Raw genomic sequence first — 23,349 nt, 5'->3', positions numbered from 1 at the left:
GCAATACTTGAACCTGCAGCACTTTTACACCCCGCATGATATTAAACCAGCTTGGCACAACCCATAAACATTTCTACTTGGAGTATATTGTCATTCAATCGAGAGGCATTCTACACGGGTCCGAGAGTTACCTGACATAAGTCGATACATGAAGTGGCCTTGCTTTGAAGGAGTTCCCGTCGTAAGAAAGAAGACAGTATATTGTTATTCAATAGCGAATAGTATAATAAGATCAAAAAAGAAGGCTAGTGATTACAATATTCATGCATAAACAATTGAAATGAAAATGGTAAAAACTGCTAGCAAAGTGTGATGCAGTTTTTACCCTAGTGATACTACTAGTGATATATATTGATCACAAACTTAGTATATATGAACTTCATTATTTGGTCGAGATATTGGTAAAGATCTAGAGAGCTGACAATTGACTGTCAATGTGGCAACACTTGAAGCTGACATAGGTCTCCATGAGACGGGTACAATAAGGGCACGTCATATGCTTTGGGATCTTTTCAGCAGCAAATGGGATATCAACACTGCAACAGGGGCGATCCCCTTCAATAAGCTTATGGTACTCTTTGAAACAAGTTTCAAAGTGATTTGCATGCACATAGCACTTCCATTTTTCAAACTCATCCAAGACCTTAAGAATTATCGATCCATCACTGACCACCACTCTAGACCCTTTGCTCAGTATAGCCCATCCGCTCTCATTCTTGAACGAAAGCAACTTTTGAATTTGTTGCATCACAGTGTGCTCTTCGATCTCTTTGTCTGTCTTAGCGGACAAGAAGAGGCTTTCTACTTTGTTCCAGAAACGCCCTTGGATCTGGAGGTCATCGCCCCCTTTGCTGCCTTTTCCTAAGCAAAACAACTCTATGGAAATTCTTGTCTCCTTTATAATTGGGTGATTCGCCAGGGCAATTGCTTTCTTGCCAAATTGTTGGATCCATTCTTCGTCCTTGCCTCCATAAAAGAAAATGTACTTCTCCTCTTTGATCTGATGTAAAACATATTTCAAATTAAAGCTCAAATATCATTTTATTGCACATTATGAATTTTGCAATGAGAAAGTGCATGCATGTAAATTCATATATGAATGTCTATGGATTTAATTTTTTTTTAAATGACTTTAATTTACCCATTGCTGCAAATTTGGATGAATTCCAACCATTATATCTCCTATCCAATTCGTTTCCTTCACCAAATGTACTTCAACCTCTTTAGTGAAAGGGAAGGCCTTCATTCCCCACACTCGAATCATGTGGAGTGCATTTAGGTGCTCCACCTTCCCTTGTGGGTTCATTACCACGATCATAGACTTACTCTCGAATTTCCACTCCTCCTTAATAAATCTTATGCCTACTATTGGTTTAAAATACTGCACTATGTACCACGACATCTTCGACTGCAGCATCTGAAACTTCCTTCGTAGGTCATTGGTCCACTCCTCCACAATTGGGATCCATACAATTTTATACTGATCCTCCTTCCTTATTCCATCATCGATTAGCTTCAAAGTCGAGATCTCATCAAATGAGATGTCCAGGCCCGAAAAGAACAGTAAAACATTTTTCTTTCTCAACACGTTGATAGTAGCCTGTAAGTGCAACACAATTATGAAAATTAACTCTAACATAGATTGAACAAGCTTGAAATGGGAAGTGTTAAAAAAATAATAAAAAGACAGACAATCGAAATTACTTCTAAGATGTGTTACAACGTCATTTATCTTAATTAACAAATTATTTGCTCCCACTAGAAATGGTATGCAAATGGTAACATACAACAAATATTTGTTAGACCTTATAAATGTTAACTACACTTGCTCTCTTTCTAATTTGAGACTCTCTTTTCATTTAATGCACTTTAAAACCTTTAATTTTAACAGATTACCATAGACACAAAATAATATCTATATATTAATTTTGAAAATCTTTTAACAGGAATAGCTGACCAATTTGTTGTCTTGACCAATAATGATTCAAACTTGATCAGAAAGCTTTTTTACAAAGCATGCTAGAAGAGCTCACCAATTCGTTAGTAGAACCATCAATTAGCTGCTGCACATTATCATCGGCAAAAATCAACACCCTGAAAACCTCCATGATTTCAGTATGTGTTCGGATGATTTTCTTGAGTTTCCTATAAGCTTTCGTTTCCTCTGCAATAAACAAGATATAATTTTGTTGGCAAAGTGTGGCTCACCTTTGTTGACAATTGGGTTCACTATCATTATGTTGGCAAAGTGTGGCTCACCTTTGTTGACAATTGGGTTTATCATTACTCATCACATTTCTCTACGTAGAAATTTGCAGCTGCAATCTTTGACAAAAATGAGCTTTGTTAAAGCCTTGGCCGATTGACTTCCCTTAAGAAGCCTTGTCTCACTTGTCTTTATGAAAGCTTATAGATAAGGGGGCTTCTAGATGAAAGAAGAAAAATAGGTGTGAAAGGAGAATTGTGGGCTATGCTATAGAGTAAGTGACCGAAATGTTTGAAATATGGGTGCTGGAAATTGCCTATATAACAAAATGGAAGGCCACTTGCAAATCAGACACCAACGAGAGCTTCTTAAAAGGAAGTGATAGTGCTTTCATAAAAGGAGCAAGAAAAATACAAGAGTAGTGTTTTTCTAAGAGAGTGAGCAAAACACAAGAGTGTGTATTTTTCAGGAGTGTGAGAGATACACTGTGTGAGTGAGATCTGCTGATCCATAATTGTAGTTCATTCAAAGTGATATAGTAATATCTGGTGTGCTCTGTGGATGTAGGCAGTATTGGCCGAACCACGTATAAATTCTTGTCTTGTGCCTTTATATTTTATTGTGTTGTTGTTTTCTTGATAAATTGAATCCCAAGATCCTGTCAAAAGGAATTAGCGGCGTCCTAATTTCCTAACAATTGGTATCAGAGCTCGGTTCGTGTTCCGTTCGAGTGGGAGCAATAGCGTCAAGTTTATACAACAAGAAGTATGTCTCGCGAAACCCCCGAAACCACTCCTGAAGTTGCTTCTTCAAGTGACAGTTCAAAGAAGTGGAGTCCAAATTATGGATCCGGTGGATCTATGAAAGTTGAAATAAAGCCATTTGATGAGAAGATCAGTTTTGGCTTATGGCAAAGGCGGATGCGTGGCGTTCTTATTCAACAAAGGCTGTTAGTTGCCTTAGAAGAAAGACCGGAGGGCATGACTGACCCCGAGTGGTCAGATATCGATCAACGGGCAATCTCTACCATTGAGATGTATATCACAGATGATGTGTTAAATCATGTGATATCAGCAATCTCTGCCAAAGATATGTGGGACAAGCTAGAAGCCATATATCTGGGGAAATCCTTGTCAAATAAGCTATTCCTCAAGAAGAAACTCTTCAAGCTGGAGATGAAGGAAGGCGAGGATGTGATGAAGCATATCAACATCTTCAACGCTTTGATCAACGACTTGAACCGGATAGATGTTCAATTCAGTGAAGAAGATCGAGCCTTGTTATTGCTTGCATCATTTCCAGATTCATATGAGCATTTTGTCACCACGCTCATGTTTGGAAAGACAACTCTCAAGTTCAATGAGATTGTGCAAGACATCATCTCTCATGTGACCATGAAGAAGGCAGATGATAAGTCCACTTCCGGATCTGCTTTGAATGTGGAAAGTAGAAGCAGAAGTTCAAACAGAGGTAGCGGGCATGGAAGGTCGAGATCAAGGGCCGGCAGGTCAAAATCAAGATATCCAAGAAATTCCAATAGCCAGAGCAGCTCAAAAACTATTGAGTGTTGGAATTGTGGCAAGACGGGTCACTACAAAAATCAGTGTAAAGCTCCGAAAAAGGAGGCAACAAGCGACTCTGCAAACGTGGTGGCAGATGAAGCGCAAGAGGCCCTGATCCTCTCGGTTGACAGTCCCTTTGATTCTTGGGTGTTGGACTCAAGGGCTTCCTTTCATACCACAGCGATACGCGAAATCTTGGGAAACTATGTTAGTGGAGATTTCGGGAAAGTGTATCTAGCTGATGGTACGGCACTTGATGTTGTGGGCATGGGAAATGTTCGGATCAGAATACATGCCGATTCAGTATGGAAGTTGGAAAAAGTCAGACATGTTTCAGAGCTGAAGAAGAATCTGATTTCTGTGGGACAGCTTGATGATGAAGGGCATGGCATTCACTTCCACGGAGGTAAGTGGAAGGTCACATTTGGGGCTATGATGATAGCTCAAGGTGAAAAGACTGGTACCCTCTATATGACCACAGATATGAGGGATACTATTGCTGTTGCGAATGCAAGTGCTGAAGCAGATCTGTGGCACCAAAGGCTAGGCCACATGAGTGAAAAAGGGCTCAAAGTTTTGCACTCATTGGGGAAGCTACCAAAGTTAAAGTCGATTAATATCGACTTCTGTGAAAATTGCATTTTTGGCAAACAGAAACGGGTGAGTTTCAAAACGGGTGGCAGAACCCTCAAAAATGAGAAGCTGGAGCTAATTCACACAGATGTCTGGGGGCCAGCTACAGTCTCGTCCATTGGCGGAAAGTCATACTTTGTGACTTTCATTGATGACCATTCCAGGAAGGTATGGGTTTATTTCTTGAGACAGAAATCGGAGGTGTACGAAGTATTCAAGAAATGGAAGGCCATGGTGGAGAACGAGACAGGCTTGAAGATCAAGAAGCTAAGATCTGACAACGGTGGAGAGTACGAGGACACCGGGTTCAAAACGTTCTGTTTCGAGAATGGGATCCGTTTAGAACGGACTGTTCCAAGAACCCCACAGCAGAACGGGGTGGCAGAAAGGATGAACCGAACACTGACAGAAAGAGCCAGAAGCATGCGCATTCAGTCAGGCCTACCCAAGCAGTTTTGGGCTGAAGCAATCAACACAGCAACCTACCTCATTAATCGAGGACCGTCAGTGCCGTTGGAGCAACGCATACCGGAGGAGGTATGGAGCGGAAAGAAGGTAAATCTTTCATGGTTAAAAGTTTTTGGTTGCATCGCTTATGTGCACATTAGTGACCATGTGAGGGGAAAGCTAGACCCTAAGTCACTAAAGTGCACCTTCATTGGATATGGAGGAGACGAGTTTGGTTATCGACTCTGGGATGACCAAAATAAGAAAATCATTCGAAGTAGAGATGTGGTTTTCAATGAGAAGGTGATGTACAAGGATAGAGGTGCTGCACAACCTACTAATCCAGTACAAGATGATCATATGTATGTTGAGTTGGATGATCTTCCAGAAAGTAGTCCGGTGCAACAAGTTGGTGAGGATCCTCAGCCTGAAGAGCCTGAAGAACCTGCAGAACAACAAGCACCACAAGATCCAATTCCTACGCCTGCACCTAGAAGGTCTGCTCGTCCACATGTACCAAACAGGAAGTACATGAACTTTCTGTTATTAACAGATGGTGGAGAACCTGAATGCTATGATGAAGCATGTCAGGTAGAGGACTCGAGCAAGTGGGAGCTTGCAATGAAGGATGAGATGAAGTCTCTCATCTCTAACAAGACATGGGAGCTAGTTAAGTTACCCGTGGGAAAGAAGACTCTACACAACAAATGGGTATATAGAATCAAAGAGGAACATGATGGTTCCAAGAGACACAAGGCGAGATTAGTGGTCAAAGGCTTTCAGCAAAAAGAAGGAATTGACTACACAGACATCTTCTCACCGGTTGTGAAACTGAATACCATTCGTTCAGTTCTCAGCATTGTTGCAGCAGAGGGGTTGCACCTAGAGCAGTTAGATGTGAAGACTGCTTTCCTTCATGGAGACCTAAAGGAGGAGATCTACATGCAACAACCAGAGGGTTTTCCAGTCAAAGGGAAAGAGAAACTTGTGTGCAAATTGACTAAAAGCTTGTACGGCCTGAAGCAAGCTCCAAGGCAGTGGTACAAGAAGTTCGATGGGTTTATGCAGAGGCATGGCTACAACAAGTGCAACGCTGACCATTGTTGTTACTTCAAGAGGTTTGAATCCAGTTATATTATTTTGTTACTGTATGTCGATGACATGTTAGTAGCAGGTTCAAATATGGATGAAATCCAGAAGTTGAAGAAGCAACTATCGAGTGAGTTCGACATGAAGGATTTGGGCGCAGCGAAGCAAATTCTTGGGATGAGAATAAATAGGGACAAGCAAATGGGTACTTTGCAGTTGTCTCAAGAGGAGTACATTTGCCGTGTTCTGAAAAGGTTCAGCATGAGTAATGCTAAGCCAGTTAGCACACCCTTGGCTAGTCACTTTCGGCTATCCAAGGATCAGTCCCCCAAGACAGAAGAGGAGAAGGAATTCATGGCTAAGGTTCCATATGCCTCAGCCATTGGAAGTTTGATGTATGCCATGGTTTGCACGAGACCAGATATTGCTCATGCAGTGGGAGCTGTGAGCAGATTCATGTCAAATCCCGGAAAACATCACTGGGAGGCAGTGAAGTGGATACTAAGGTATCTACGAGGTACAACTGATAGAAGCCTATGTTTCAGAAAAGGCGATCTAAAACTACAAGGGTTTGTAGATGCAGACTTTGCTGGAGAGGTAGATCACAGGAGGAGCACTACCGGATATGTTTTCACAATAGGTACTACTGCAGTGAGTTGGATTTCGCAAATACAGAAAATTGTTGCCTTATCCACTACAGAGGCAGAGTATGTGGCTGTGACTGAAGCCAGCAAAGAGATGATCTGGTTACAGGGATTGTTAGCAGAAATGGGATTCAAACAGGAGAAGAATGTGTTGCACAGTGACAGTCAGAGTGCAATACATCTGGCAAAGAATTCAGCATTTCATTCTAGAACCAAGCATATCGGACTTCGGTATCATTTCGTCAGATCACTTCTAGATGATGAGGTGTTGACACTTGAGAAGATCCAGGGCAGCAAGAATCCCGCTGACATGTTAACCAAAACAGTTACTACAGAGAAACTGAAGTTGTGCTCAACTTCAGTGGGCCTTCGAGTTTAAAGACAGAGAAGGAGCACACCATTTTGAATGAAAGTCAGCTACTTGTGCAAAGTTCGCCAAGTGGGAGATTGTTGGCAAAGTGTGGCTCACCTTTGTTGACAATTGGGTTCACTATCATTATGTTGGCAAAGTGTGGCTCACCTTTGTTGACAATTGGGTTTATCATTACTCATCACATTTCTCTACGTAGAAATTTGCAGCTGCAATCTTTGACAAAAATGAGCTTTGTTAAAGCCTTGGCCGATTGACTTCCCTTAAGAAGCCTTGTCTCACTTGTCTTTATGAAAGCTTATAGATAAGGGGGCTTCTAGATGAAAGAAGAAAAATAGGTGTGAAAGGAGAATTGTGGGCTATGCTATAGAGTAAGTGACCGAAATGTTTGAAATATGGGTGCTGGAAATTGCCTATATAACAAAATGGAAGGCCACTTGCAAATCAGACACCAACGAGAGCTTCTTAAAAGGAAGTGATAGTGCTTTCATAAAAGGAGCAAGAAAAATACAAGAGTAGTGTTTTTCTAAGAGAGTGAGCAAAACACAAGAGTGTGTATTTTTCAGGAGTGTGAGAGATACACTGTGTGAGTGAGATCTGCTGATCCATAATTGTAGTTCATTCAAAGTGATATAGTAATATCTGGTGTGCTCTGTGGATGTAGGCAGTATTGGCCGAACCACGTATAAATTCTTGTCTTGTGCCTTTATATTTTATTGTGTTGTTGTTTTCTTGATAAATTGAATCCCAAGATCCTGTCAAAAGGAATTAGCGGCGTCCTAATTTCCTAACAAATTTGTCAGTGTTGTTGCCTATTTGAAGTCATTATACTGCATGTGCAACTTAAGAATAAAATTCTCCAGTGGCTAACCTATTTGTTGATAGCAAATTTTTATCTGCCTCTTCAAAAAGTGTAGGGTGATTTTGATTTTCTGAGCAAAGGGTGATAATTCCTGCGTCTTGTTCCTAAAATCAGGCAACCATGAGCATTTGCATCAGATTTAATGGACAAATATATTATGTGTCAACTATTTTATTTTTCCTCCCCCATTTAGTAACCTATAAATTGGTCAAAGACAAGAACTTACTCATCGCTAGTCAGATAGCACATTTGAGTCGTGCAAGCTACAATAGTTATGATAGCCCAATAGACATCCACTGGGATACGGTTCATGGCAGATGCTAATGCTGGTACATCCTTTGTATCATAGATATATAGTTTCTTCAACTCGAAGATGGACTTGATGACTTCCAATGTTGCCTTGATGAGGTTGTTAAGTTCAATAATTGCTTTCCCGTATTTCTGAAACACTAGAAGCTTTGAGATGTCTGGTACTCGTTTCAGGATTCCCACTGATTTGGCGAGTTGGTCCGATGAGGGAAGTTGGGCAAGAAGCCAGAAATCCCCATATTCAAAAGAAAACGCAGCAAGTGTCAGCACAACCTTGGCATCCCATGAATAGCTTGAGAGTTTTTGAAGTACTGACATCGTTGTTTTATGTGCAATTCCCTCACCCGGTGTTTGGCATGCCATCTGTCATTCCACATATATTGGTTAGAGACATATTACACATTATTCTTTTAACCATCTTTCAATCATTTCTTTTTACAAATCTAATGGATCTACCATTGAATTTGTGGACTTATGTGGGTCTCACAAAAATTCAATAGTAGATTAACCCATCCACTATATGGTGATGGTTGAAAGATGATTAAGAGAATGATTTTTATCATTTCTCTTTTAGTTATTAAGGAAAATGCTAATGTAACTTTAAAATGTTCACATTCATCTTATTTCTAATTTATGCCAAAAAACAATGGACAACAAAAGGAAAAGAGCAAAAAAAAAAGAAGAAAAAAAAAAAGATGTTGTCCTGCAAGATTAATTTTTGGGGGAAAATGCTAATATTTGTTATTACCTCGGCGAAAAGTTGCTTGAGTATGCATAGTGGAGGGCTGAAGCTGGCTTTGGGCACCTTTTCTTCCAAGCTCTCTTGGTGTGACTGAGCACCCTATAATAAGTGATAAAAAAATCATGAGTTTGAAAATCAAAGATCCATATGGAGAAATTAAAAAATAAATAAATAAAAAACGCATGGTCTCCTTATTCCTCAATTTAAACTCAAAAAAACTTCATCCATTCGTAGTTCTCTTCTAGAATAAAAATTGTTAAATCTTACTGCTCATCTCTTTGCCATTTTCAAGAGGACAAGGTTGAGGAGATTTATTGATCTAGAAAGTGTTACGAAAAATAGCAAAAATAAAAAAGATGTTATAATGATAGAAACATATATATACCAGCATGAAATTGTCAGCAATATGGGTGGCTCGCCTAAGAATGTTTTCCGCTACGATGAAAAGAGAGTCGGCATCAAAGGTGTCGTCATCATGGACATGAGTTGCATAAATTTCATTCATGATCTCGCTGTCGCACATGGTAAACAAGCTCAGCTCACCCTTAATGGCTTGCTGTGCGGTAACTAGCGGCAACGTACTGGAAGCCATGGCTAGGGTTTTGTATTACAAAGCGTAGCTCTCTTCGGGGAAGAAGAAAAAGAAGTTAGCTTGTGCTCCTGCAATAATTAGCCTGCCCTATTTATAGAGCCATTAGAGAAATCATGTAGAGGAACAATGCACGCCTGTTGGTATATATGTTATGACGTATGAGAATAACATACTGTTCACATCTGCAAATTATATATATATATATTAACTGTTCAGATTTAGTCAGGAAAGCAAAAGAAAGAAGAAATAAAAAACAATAGATTGGGCCACTATTAAAAGAGTGATTGTGGTCCTTCTTGAACAGAGAGTACTTTTTTTTTTCCAGAGAGATATTACAAGCTTTTGTCGGGTGTCTGCAATGGCTGGCAAGGCTTTGCTGTGGAAATTCTGTGTTTTGTAATCGATACTCCATGTTAAACTAACAACCGGGGAACTTTAAGATTGCTTGGAACAAGAGACAACTAAATTACTGGTCCACGTCTTTTTGTTGGTGCACAGTTTTCTGATGATGACGTGGCACACCTTGCTGGGTCGTGTTGTGTCGTCAAAGGAGAAATGGGGCTGCAAACAAAACAAGAAAAAGGGATCTAAGCAGCTGGTGGTGTTCTAGTGGAAAAGCTCCGATGCCTAAGTCAGCATTTGAGGGAAAGGAATATAAACATCGAAAGCTAGAGAGCAAAGTTGCAAATTACCTTAAAGTTTCGATATAACTTGCATTTTATAGGCCTTGAGTAGTTGTACCTATTTAAATTGAGTATGTAAATATCCGCATTGTGAAATGACCGACCTACCCTCGGCACTTGACTATTTTGCCCTCGAGGAGTTGGGTCTTGGACTAGGCGTCCGAGACCTCATTGGGCTAAGCTGTCCGAGGCCTTGTTGGGTCTATCGGCTTGCTAAAATCGGGTTTAGGATTCGTTGGGCCTTATGAAGCTGATCCATGACCCAACATCTTTATTTCTCTAGACTAAATATTATAATATAGTATATAATATATTATAACATTATATTTTATGTATGGTATTATAAAAATAAATGGACAAAGTTTTCTTCCAAATTAGGCTGGAGGAATTTTCTTCAATCTACTATATAAAAATGACATGTGTCCATTTTTTTAATAACATGTGAGATGCGCATGAGTTTTTAATAAAATTTATTCTAACTTTGTCCATCCTATTAAAAAACCATGTGCATCTCACATGTTTATGGACACATATCACTTTTATAGAGTAGGTTGAAGGAAATTCCTTCAACTCAGTTTGAAGGAAAACTTTGTCCAAAATATATTACCAAATGAGTGTGTATATGTTCCCAAGAAGTAGTTCAATCGGCTGTAACGACACTTAATGAAGCAGAAGTCACTAGTTCGAATCCCCCTCTCCCTCCTTGTGCGGACGTGTAAAAAAAAAAAAAAAAAAAAATATATATATATATATATATATATATATATATATATATATATATTCATTTATATATTGTGAATGGCATGAAACATGAAGCTCCACCACTTAAAAAAGATAATGAAAGGGAGATCTCGTATAGGAAATATAATGTGTAACTCACTAAAGTGATTTTTGTTTTTTCAAAGCACCACTAAAGTGATTAAAATAGGCATATGAAACTCTGTACCGTACTTTTTTGTTGCAGAATAGATATGCCAGCTGTTTGAATCATCATGAGAAGAATATTTGTATAAGAATAACATAGAAAACAGTAAAAGTTTGATGAGAATCTTCACAAATTACTCCATAATACATTATCTATTAAAGGGCAACACAGAAAAAGGCAAAATCACAGCATTTAGTTATACTGAATCAATTCTTATTATCGATCGGTAGAAAAAAAAATATATCTTCATTCCTATTTTTCTGCGGTAGTACTTCTATTGCTAATAAGAAGTTTAATCCTTCTATACCGCACTTAAAAAAAAAAAAAGCTTAATTAGTAACATTTGGATTAGGGACATTCTTGAAAAATGTTACTAATTTGAGGCGTTTTACTTTTCAAATGTCCCTATTAAAAATATAGGGACGTTCTTTTTTTCTTTTTCTTTTTTTAATAGTGACGTTTGAATAGTAGAACACAAATTAGTAATATTTTTCAAATGTCCTTAATTTTAAAAATTGGCCCTCAAAGTTTGCATTTATAACAATTATTCATTGCACACTCAAAAACTTTAAAATTTCTCTTCAAATTAGTAATATTTTTCAAATGTCCCTAATTTTAAAAATATTGATGCTCCAAGTTTGCATTTATAACAACCATCCACACTCAAAAACTTTAAAATTTATCTTCTTTTATGGGTTTTATCTTGGAGTGTGTCTTGCTGGAAAATCTTGTATTTTAATTGTTAGGGGGTTAACCATGACTGTAGTCAGGTATACATTGATGAATGCAAATCTTTCGATCAAGCTTGGAAAAGAGAAGATCGACCCAGCCAATTTACCGTCTTAATCATTATTGAAGCAATTTTATTTGTTCAAAAATTGAGAAAACTTTTTTGAAAAGTATTCTAATACAACTGACCCGTTGTTTTGTAGAACCATCAAAAATTTCCTGCAAATTATCCTTGGCAAAAATCAACTCCCTCAAAACCTCCATGATTTCGGTATGTGTACGGATGATTTTCTTGAGTTGCCTATAAGCTTTGATTTGCTCTGTGGTAAACAAGAAACAATTTCTCAGTATTGTTGCATATTTTAAGTCATTATATTGGATGTGCTCCTTATGAATAAAAATTCACCTATTTGTTTATGGCAAGTTTCATTCCGCGTCTTTAGAAAGATTAGGGTGGAGTTGATTTTGTAGGCAAAGGGCGATAACTCTTGTGTCTTCTCCCTGAAATCAGCAACCAAAAGCATTTGCATTAGATTCAACAGACAAATATATTATGTGTTCAACTATTTTATTTTCCACCACACTCCAATTTATGGGTTTTATCTGCATCACTATCTTATTATTTCTGCTTTATTATTTTCATTATTTATTCTTTATTATTTTCGTATTATAATTTCTTCATGGATCAAAGTCTACCATAGGATGAATGGTGCTCACACTACTTACCCTACTTACCCTATGACAAGGACCAAGAAAATAACTGGTCTGCACATGAAGGAGCCGGGTGTTGAGGAATAATCCAACATTGCTTGTGAACAAGACCTTGGGCATGTTTACTAGGAGTGGGCAACTCTCTCCTATAGAACCAGTTTTATGAAATGAGTTAGGCTTATAAATTTTTTCATGGTTTCAGAGCAAATAGGCTAACGCCAATTATTCAATCCTGAATTGCAATTTTTATTTGAGATTAGATTATTTTTATAATCACAAAACCCCTTTGAGGAAAATAAATAATTATATCACACTTAGGTAGAGTAGTCATAGTTGATCGACCCGTCCTGTCATTTTTTTTTTTTACAAAATGTAAATATACTATTTCTTTTGTCAGCAGAACACTAGTGTTTCCCTTTAATAGATAATGTATTATGGAGTAACTTATGAAGATTCTCATCAAACCTTTACTGCTTTCTATGCTATTTTTATACAAATATTGTTCTCATGATGATTCAAGCAGCTAGCAGTATATATTCTGCACCCAAGGAGTACGGAAAATATACCTATTTGAATCACTTTAGTCGAGTTTCACATTATATTCCGATCTCCCTTCTATTATCCCTTTTTAATTAAGTGGTGGGTCATGCCATTCACAATCTATTTTCATTTGGTAAAATTATTGAATATAGATCTTCATGATTAAGATGACAGGTTTAAGGAATGAAAAAAAGAATTAATCTCCTATATATATATATATATATATATATATATATATATATATATGTCCAATAAAGGTTTCTTACATCTAACCATCCAATTATTAAGTCACAATCTCATGTTCAACTAATAAAAATAAAAATAAAAATTCTACCAGAAAATTCAGCATTTTTTTATTTTTATTTTATTATAGAGAGATTATTAGTGTCTAACCGAACACTGTTGCTGTAGCATAGAGAAAGAAAGAGGTTTAATTTGTTATCTCTCAAAGTTCCAATCATTCTTTGCTTAAAGAGAGGTTCAAGTTAAAGTGCGCGCCCAGCCAGCCAATCATGACAACAAACTACAGCCAGCATCTCTATGGGAAAAAAAGTAGTCTCTGCTAGCTCAAGAGGAAACACAATCACCCTTTTGGCAGGCATGTAGCTGAAGTTATTCACATACGTCAAAAAAAAAAAAAAAATGTACGAGCTATGTTTCAACCCATGCACATGCATTCTGCTTCAACATGATTTCTCTTGGATGAACCCCCTCATTAGTTTTATATAAATTTTGAATATAACTCAGTCTTAAAAATTGGCTTATATGTACATAGTTAGAATTGTACTTAACTCATGTAAAACACTATATGATCGTACGATGGCCTAATCTTTGGACATTGATATGATTGTAGCTAGCCTTTTTGTTTTTTGTCTACTCGACTCACCTATCAATATTTTAATTTAACTTATAGGTCGCCCCCTCCGTAACTTAAACTTGACTTAATGTTTAACTCTAATATTAAATGATACAAACCTTGAGTAGAGCTTACTCTTAAAAATTAGTTTACAAGGAGAGTATGCTCAAGAACTTGTATACACATAGTTAACATTAAGATTATTTTTAACACGTGGGACACACTAGGATAGTAATAAGGTTGTGAAATTGGGAAAGCATACCAGCTAGCTCTGATGGCTATAAATAGGGCAGGATACCCCATTGCAGCAACACAAGCCAACTTCTTTTTCTTCTTCCCCGACGAAGCTAAGAGTTTCAATATAATATAACTCAACCCTATGGCAACCACATTCCAAACGAGCCCGTTTAGCATGTGTGACGACAAGATCATGAATGAAATTTGTGCAACTCATGTCCATGATGATGAAACCTTTGACTCCGAATCTCTTTTCATCATAGCAGGAAACATTCTTAAACGAGCCACCCATATTGCTGATAAGGTTCTTAAGGTATATATGTTTCTATCACTATAAGATGTTTTTTTCTTTCCGTCCTAGTGTTTTTTTTTTTTTTGATTCACTATTTTCGTAACATTTTTTAGATAAATAAACCTCATGATCAGCCTTGTCCTCCTGACAATGGCAAAGAGATGAGCATTCAGATTTAGCAATTTTTATTCTAGATAAGAACAAGTACATGGGAATGCATGAAGTTCTTTTTATTTTATTTTATTTTATTTTTATTTTTTTATTTTGGTTAAATTTCTACATATGGTCGATCTTTGATTTTTCGAACTCATAATTTTTTATCACTTGTATATTATAGGGTTCTCAGTCACACCAAGAGAACTTGGAGGAAAAGGTACCCAAAGCCAACTTCAAGCCCCCACTATGCACAATCAATCAACTTTTTGCCGAGGTAATAACAAATATCATTTTCCCCCAATATCGATCTTTTTTTTCTTTTTTTTTTGGTTGTTGCATAAATTAGGAATAAGATGAATGTGATCATTTTATAGTTACATTAGCATTTTACGTCATACAAATATATGTGCAATATCAGATGGCATGCATTTTACGTATATTTGCATTTTACGTAATACAAATATATGTGCAATATCAGATGGCATGCAAGGCACCAGGTGAGGGAATTGCGTACAAAACAACGAAATCAATACTTACTAAACTTTCAAGCTATTCATGGGATGCCAAGGTTGTGATAACACTTGCTGCTTTTTCTTTTGAGTACGGGAATTTTTGGCTCCTTGCCCAATCATCGGACCAACTCGCCAAATCAGTGGGAATCTTGAAACAAGTACCAGAAGGCCTTAAAAAATACAAGAACTCGATTGATGAACTTAACAAGGTGATCAAAGTCACATTGGAAGTCATTGAGTCCATCTTTGAGTTCAAGAGGCTATCTATCTATGATACAAAAGATGTACCAGCATTATCATCTGCCAGGGGCCATATCTCAGTGGATGTCTTCTGGGCTACCATAACTATCATAGCTTGCACGACTCAGATTTGTTGTATTACCAGTCATGAGTAAGTTGAACACATAATATATTTGTTTCTTGGCTAATTTATAGGCCTTCTATATAAATGTGTTGGTAGAATAAAATAGTTGAACACATAATATTTTTGTCTGTTGAATCTCATGCAAATGCTCGTGGTTGCTTGATTTCAGGGAGAAGACACAAGAATTATCACCCTTTGCCGAAAAAATCAACTCCACCCTAAACTTTCTAAAGATTCGGATAAAAACTTGCTATGAACAAATAGGTGAATTTTTATTCATAAGGAGCACATCCAATATAAATTATAATGACTTAAAATAGGCAACAATACTGAGAAATTGTTTCTTTCTTGACCGCAGAGCAACTGAAAACTTATAGGCAACGGAAGAAAAGCATCCTAACACATACCGAAATCATGGAGGTTTTGAAGGAGTTGATTTTTGCCAAGGATAATTTGCAGGAAATTTTTGATGGTTCTACAAAAAAACGGGTCAGCTCTATTAGCATACTTTTTAAAAAGCTTTCTCAATTTTTGAACATACAAAATTGCTTCAATAAAGATTAAGACGGAAAATTGGCTGGGTCTTCTCTTTTACATGCTTGTTCGAAAGATTTGCATTCGTCAATGTATACTTGACTATAGTCATGGTTTGATGGTTACCAAACCCCCACCCCCCCCCCCCCCCTACGAATTGAATGCAATATTTGAATATTATGGTAATTCATGATCTAAAGAAAAATATATCTAATAGTTAATTTTCTTAATCGTGCTGCATGACTAACAGGTTAGCATTGAGGTCCTGAGAAACAATAATGTTCTATTGTTCTTTTCCAGCCTGGACATCTCCACCGATGACATCTCGATTCTAAAGCCAATCGATGATGGAATAAGGAAGAAAGATCAATATAAAATTCTATGGATCCCAATTGTGGAGAAGTGGACCAATGAGCTGGAAAAGAAGTTTGAGGCATTGCAGTCTAAGATGTCGTGGTACATAGTGCAAAGTACTGAACCGATAGTAGGAATAAGGTTTATTAAGGAGGAGTGGAAATTCGAGAATCAGCCTATTCTCGTGGTGATGAACCCACAAGGGCAGGTGGAGCACACGAATGCACTCCACATGATTCGAGCGTGGGGAATGAAGGCCTTCCCTTTCACTAAAAAGTTTGAAGAACAGTCGGTGGTGAAGGAATCGAATTGGTTCGGAGATATAGTGGTTGGAATTGATCATCCAAATTTGCAAGAATGGGTAAAGTCATTTTTTAAAAAATTTAAATGCATATACATTCATAAATACATTTACATGCACACACTTTCTCATTACAAAATTCATAACGTGCATTCAAATGAAACTTGAGGTTTGACATATCTTGTACATTCAGATCAAAGAGGAGAAGTATGTTTTCTTCTATGGAGGCAAGAGCATGGAGTGGATCCAACAATTTGGCAAGAAAGCAACTTCCCTAGCAAATAATGAGTCAAATCTTTCCATAAATTTTCTTTGCTTAGAAAAGGGTAAGAAAGGGGTGAATGACCGAGGGCATTTCTGGAGAAAAATAGAAAGCCTTTTCGTCTCCACCAAGACTAACAAAGAGACCAACCAGGACACTGTAGTACGAGAAATCGAAAAGTTGCTTTCCTTCAAGAATGAAAGTGGATGGGCTATACTGAGCAAAGGGTCTAAAGTGGTGGTCAGTGATATTGGAAAGAAAATTTCCAAGGTCTTGGATGAAATCGAAATAGAGAAGGGGAATGTGCGTGATTTTGGCTTTGAAGCTTTTTTCAAAGCCAAGCTGCAGTGTTGACATCCCATTCATTGCCAGAAATATTCCTAATAAAATGAAGGGCTGATTTGGTCGGAGAACACCTACAAACATAAAGAAAAATACGAAAAAAACCAGAAGAGGAGGGAGAGGGTACATAGGAGCGGGGAGTAGAAAGGGAAGGAGGGAGGAACCCTCTCAAAACTGCTTTCCGAGAAGGATCGAGAGACGGCTTCTAAGAAATATATTTCTTATGACTTGTATGGTTGAATGTTGTATGTTTTTAAATTTTAAAAGTTGTCTTTATATAGTTTTGTAGAGTAATAAATTTTGAGAAAATAATATAGTACATTAAATTTTCGAACTTAATGAAATCACATATAAGAAAAATTATTGAAATATAATTAAATGCTCTTAATTAAGCTAATTTAATGACCGGTTCACTCTTAAAAAATTGGTTCAAAATTTATGCCTTAAAAAACTGGTTTAGCCTTCAAAAGTTTATATCATATGTCGCAATTTTAAAGTACTTCTAAGAGGGGTTTCGACTATATATATGATGGGTTGTAAGTTGTGACTTTATGAATGGTGAGATTAGCTAGCCTACTTGCCTGGACTGCTTTGTATTTTTCACATTATATTCTATTTAGGGCAAAGCTAGGTGCTCTTCTAGTGTTCTTCTTGTGTCCTCCCAACTATGATGTGGCTTTTAAAATCACCGTTGAATTTGAGATTATCACTATTGACTTTTAATCTATTGGTGATTTTAAAAGCCACATCACAGATAAAAGGATACCAAGAAAATACTATAACAACACATAGCATTTCCCTTATGTTTATTTATAGTTGTACTTTTATAAGATTTTCAAATCTATCAATTAGTTTAAAGTTAGTTTCTGCAAAAAAAATTTTAACGATCAATGAAATTGGCTATCAATTTTGATTTGAATGGTAAAAAAAAGTTTTGAAATTTGCTATTAGATTGAATTTTAATTTGTGTATAAATTTTGGCCTTGTTTAATTACATTTTTTTTTTTAAAAAAAATTTTAAAAAGAGATCCTGCTCATTTATTTGATAAATACTTATCAAATTCGAGCCGAGTTCGAATCCCTTGAGAAAGAAACAAGTCGAGCTCAAGCTGAGCTTGAATTCATTACAAATTTGCCAAGCCGAGTTTGAACATGCTCATCTCACCTCAATTATAACCCTATTTTTTTGCTGGCACTACAAAAAAACTTAGAGATGCTCAAATAGTGATATTTTACAAATGTTCTAAATGAAGTGACTAGAATTAAATTAGGAACGTTTAAACAGTAAAAAAATGTCCCTAGAATGAGACATTTTCACTAACACGTCCATTTTTAAAAGGGAATGTGTGAACAATACATGTCCTCTTCTATAAGGGAATGTGTTACTGTTCCCATGTCCCCTTTTAAAATGGGACGTTTTGTACTTTAAATGTCCCTAATCTTTTTTTAAAAAAACCCCATATATATATATATATATATATATATATATATATATAACATAAAAAAAAAAAAATTAATTTTCTCTTTTTTTTAAAGAAATAAAAAATAAAACAAATTCAAATTATTTATATATTTTTTTAAATAAAATAAATTAAAAAAAGAATAGAGACCAGCAGCCACCCCTCGTTGGGGGTGGGGGTGGCCCAAAGGCCTCACGGGTGGCCCGCAAGCCACCCCAGAGGTGGCCAAGGGTGGCATCGGCCACCTCTTGGGTGGCTCATGGGCCACCCCGGATCTGCAAAAGGCCACCCCCTCCCTCAAGGGTGGCTGCCAATTTGGAACCGGCAGCCACCCATCATTTTTTTTCAAAAAATATGTGTGTGCGCGCGAAAGAAGAGAAATTTTAAAGTTTTTTTTAGTGCGGATGATTGTTATAAATGCAAACTTCGAGCATCAATATTTTTAAAATTAGGGACATTTGAAAAATATTACTAATTTGAGGAGAAATTTTAAAGTTTTTGAGTGTGGATGATTATTATAAATGCAAACTTCGAGAGTCAATATTTTTAAAATTAGGGACATTTGAAAAATATTACTAATTTGAGGTGTTTTACTATTCAAACATCACTATTAAAAAATAAAAATAAAAATAGGAACACATAATAATAAATTTTATTCTGCCAACCCATAATAAAAAATCTTGGATTTTCCAGCAATTTCTCTCGTCATATATGTGGTTTGATTTATGAGCTATGTCCACAAGATAAAACCCTTAGGTTGAATTAAACACTTATTTCTCTTAGTGATATTTACAATGTAACATGCTTCTATTGATACAAGAATCATATTAGATACAAATAAACTTCTACTTTAGGTAGGTTAGCTACATGATAGTCTTTAACTATTCAACTGTAAGTTAGTGATAGTTTTCAAGTGTGACTCAGTGATATATTTTAATTGTAAGTCAATAATAGTCTTAAACAATGACTATTATTCTTGAACTCCATGATATACTCAAAACAATGTCCAACTTCATGAAAATTTATTTTAAAACATTGAACCACTATCATTGGTGTTAGATTTTTGTTGTATAAAATAGATAGTTACTTTAGCTATGATTAAAGTAAAGTCTTAATTATTGTTGCAAAATATGGCATATATATTATCTCTTGCTTTTTACAAGTGACCCACAAAGCTTCTCGCATACTTTTTCTTCATTCTTCTAGCTGATTAATGAGATTGTTGAATTTTCTGTTGTCTAGTTGGCTATAATCAAGCTAACGTAAGGCTTCTATATATGTTATCTGCTACTAATTTTAAATTGTATGGCAAGTTAAGATTTTTTCTTGTTACCATATTTTCAAGCAAGTCTTCAGCTTTTTTTATTTGATCTGCACTGCACATGTAATCAATTGGAACTTCAACAAACATAGTCAACCTTTTACCATCTGCTACCATCAACTTATTAATGGATGATTCTGAATAAATAAGTTCTAAGGAATGAGCCATTCTTTCTTTAGCAAATTCTTATTCCTATGTTGCTTTTAAGTAACATACCTGATAAAGAATTTTTCTTTGGGTAACTTTACTTTACTTCCTGAAATAACACGCCTTTTGCAAACATTTATCGAATGTTTAAAACTTCTCATTTTGGTGTATCAAACGTTTCTCTCCTCCCCTCCCCCCTCCCCCCTTCCGTTAGGATTTAACAAAATCCTAACGTAGGGATGTGAAATTCCTAAAATGCCTTCATCTTTTATTAAAAATATTTTTTTTAAGAAAAATTCCTGACCCAAGGGTTCACCGGTGAATCTAACCCACCTGCCTTGTGACCCACATGTCATATAATTATTATATATTTAAAAAAAAAAAAAAAAAAAAGTGACCCACGGTGGGTCACTTGGTGATCCCAAAGGAGGGTCACTTGTGACCCGTGGGTCACCTTGGTGACCAGCCATGGGTCACATTTTTTTTTTAAAAAAAAATATAATAATGATAATAATAATTTTTTATTAAAAAATATGGGTAAATTTGAAATTTAAAAAAATTTAAAGGGTATAAAGGTCTTTTTACCCCTTCTACCGTTTGATTTAACTCCAATCTCTAATAGAATGAGAGTAATTGGAAAAAAAATCAAAAGATCGATACACCAAAGTGAGAGGTATTAAACATTAGAGGAGTATTTGCAAAAGGCGCGTTATTTCAGGAATAAAGTGAAATTACCCCATTTTTCTTTGACTCTTCATCCGACTGAACTTGTTATTTAGAAGGTGATTATTTTCTTCATTTTAGATTCCTTACTAGATAATGTTAAAGTAATGATTAAGTGATTAAATTTATCTTTTCCTATTAGCTTAAGCTTTTGGGATAAGTCGTAGTTTCACATAGTATCAAAGCCAAAGATTATGGATCGAACCTTGATGCAGCGTAGAATCGTGATAGGCTAGAAATACAGCAAGTAGAAGGGATAAATATTTTTAAGATTGTGAGATTATCAACAAATCAAATAAATCTTCTCTAAACACTAGATGCTATCTAGGGTTTGAAGGAACATTATGAAAAAACTCAACTCTGAGTATTCCTATTGAAGAAAACTGAATAAAAATCACAAGCTACGTTCTCAGGATTATAAGCATATATTTATGGCCCCCAAGAGTCCTAAACCTAAACACAATAAATAGCAGTGGCTGTCTGAACGGGACATAACGCCGTCCGGACGGGAAGGGAAATAAAGCAATAAAATAGCATAGGGGTCTAGACGAGTTTCGGGGGAGAACTTCAGACGAAGCTCTCGGGTTTGGACTCGTCCGGATGTATGTCATACAAGCTCCGGACCAGGCTCTCGGGTTCACTTGCATTCGGGCGACTGCTTCCCTCATCCGGACAGGTTTCAGCTTCCACACGCATTTGTGATCTTGTCATGACCCTCCTTGGCATGAATACTCTGGGCGCCTTCACACTTCACTACAAAAAATAATTTTTTGCTGACACAAGTTTTCTGACGTGTTAGATGGTCTAACACGTTAGGAAATCCTCTTGAAGGTGCATTTTTGACGTGTTTCAGGTGTGAAGAATATGGGTGTCAGGAATGGAAAATTCCTGACGTGTTGGATTTAACACGTCAGAAAAATTTTATGACGTGTCAATTTCTGACACGTCAAAAAATTTTCTGGCGTGTCAATTTCTGACACGTCAAAAAATTTTCTGACGTGTCAAATTTTGACAGTAAATATTTTTAATTGAAAAAAAAAAATCTCGAAAAAATTTTAAAAAAGAAAAAATATTTTTTTTAATAATTTTTCTGGATTTTTTTTTTCAATTAAAAATATTTTTTTAATTGAACAATACGTTTCTTCTCCCCCAGCTCTCTCCCTGATCTCTTCCTTCCTCCATTTTCACTCTCTCTCTCTCTCTCTCTCTTCTTTCCTCCATTTTCACTCTCTTTTCTCTCTTCTTTCCTCCATTTTCACTCTCTTTTCTCTCTTCTTTCCTCCATTTTCACTCTTTCTCTCTCTCTTCTTTCCTCCATTTTCACTCTCTTTTTTCTCTTCTTTCCTTCATTTTCAAAAACCCAAACCCAAAAAATCTTCAAAAAATCAAAAACCCAAATCAAAAAATAAACCTTATCCTTCTTCGATCTTCTTCTCTTCAAATCAAAAATCAAAAATCTCTTAAATCAAATCAAAATAAACCAAATCAAAGCTTCTTCAAATCAAAAATCTCTCTTCTCCGATCCTCTTCTCTTCTCCTTTTTTTTTTTTATAAATTTATTTATTTATTTTTTTTTTCTGCTGCTTCTCTTCTTCAATATTCATTTTTTTTTCTTTTCTTTTTTCTTCTACTTCTCTTCTGCTTCTCTTCTCTTCTCCTTTTGTTTTTTTTTCTTCTTGATTTGCTTTTCTTCTAGCAGCCGTGCAGAGAGATTGAGAGAGAAGAGGGAGATTCAGAGAGAGAAAGTAGATTTGGAATTAAATAAGAAAAATAGATATGGGGAAAGAATAAATAATAAAAGAGAGAAAGAAGAGGGAAAATTAAGTTGAATGTCCCACTATTTTTTATTTTTATTTTATTTTATTTTATTTTTATTTTTTTTTTCTGACGTGTTAGTTTTAGTACGTCAAAAATTTTTGACGGGCTAATTTTAACACGTCAGAAATTTCTGATGTGCCAAATTAACACGTCAAAAATGTATAATATATTATTTATATATATAATATAAATAAACCTAAAAAAAAAAAAAAAACAAAAACAAAAAAAAACTGACGTGTTAATTTCAGCACGTTAGAAATTTCTGACGTGCTGAAACCAGCATGTCAGAAAATAGACAATATATATAAAATTTAAGAAATATTGACAGGTTTAGGGTTTAGAAATTTCTGACGTGCTAAAACCAGTCATAAATGGACTATATATATATATAACACTAAACATGATAAAAAAAAAAAAAAAAGAAATACTGACGTGCTGGTTTTAGCACTTCAGAAAAGAAATATATAATATAAATATTTAAATATTAATTTATTTAAATAAAATTTTTAAAAATTAAATTGTATTTAAATTTCCTGACGTGTTGAATGTGACACGTCAATAAATGTTGACGTGTCCTTTTCAACACGTAAAAAAAAAAAAAAAAATTGTTGACGTGCCACTTTTTA

The 23,349-nt window shown here is 35.9% G+C and overlaps 2 protein-coding genes across 3 annotated transcripts; one reads left to right on the top strand and one right to left on the bottom strand.

Annotated features, from left to right (window-relative positions):
• Positions 1–312: 312 nt before the first annotated feature.
• LOC132179256 (protein SIEVE ELEMENT OCCLUSION B) lies at positions 313–9,503 on the bottom strand. 2 transcript variants are annotated; one of them, XM_059591937.2, is made up of 7 exons: positions 9,250–9,503; positions 8,871–8,963; positions 8,040–8,485; positions 7,823–7,917; positions 2,034–2,164; positions 1,142–1,600; positions 313–1,000 (listed from the first exon to the last, which is right to left on the bottom strand). In XM_059591937.2, exons 1-7 carry the CDS (start codon positions 9,454–9,456, stop codon positions 410–412), a joined length of 2,022 nt encoding a protein of 673 aa, XP_059447920.2. In that variant the 5' UTR covers positions 9,457–9,503; the 3' UTR covers positions 313–409. The 2 variants fall into 2 exon arrangements, with proteins under 2 accessions (XP_059447920.2, XP_088371914.1); XM_088515788.1 differs by lacking the exon at positions 1,142–1,600.
• Positions 9,504–14,312: 4,809 nt separating this feature from the next.
• LOC132178257 (protein SIEVE ELEMENT OCCLUSION B-like) lies at positions 14,313–17,266 on the top strand. Its single transcript, XM_088515660.1, has 7 exons — positions 14,313–14,450; positions 14,767–14,859; positions 15,064–15,488; positions 15,631–15,725; positions 15,820–15,950; positions 16,246–16,710; positions 16,844–17,266. Exons 1-7 carry the CDS (start codon positions 14,313–14,315, stop codon positions 17,264–17,266), a joined length of 1,770 nt encoding a protein of 589 aa, XP_088371786.1.
• Positions 17,267–23,349: the final 6,083 nt, after the last annotated feature.

The sequence above is a fragment of the Corylus avellana genome, chromosome 4, assembly GCF_965113065.1.
Source record: "Corylus avellana chromosome 4, dhCorAvel1.hap1.2, whole genome shotgun sequence".
NCBI lineage: Eukaryota > Viridiplantae > Streptophyta > Magnoliopsida > Fagales > Betulaceae > Corylus > Corylus avellana.
Note: the sequence above shows the minus strand (reverse complement) of the source record. Positions and strands in the feature narration are given on the sequence as shown.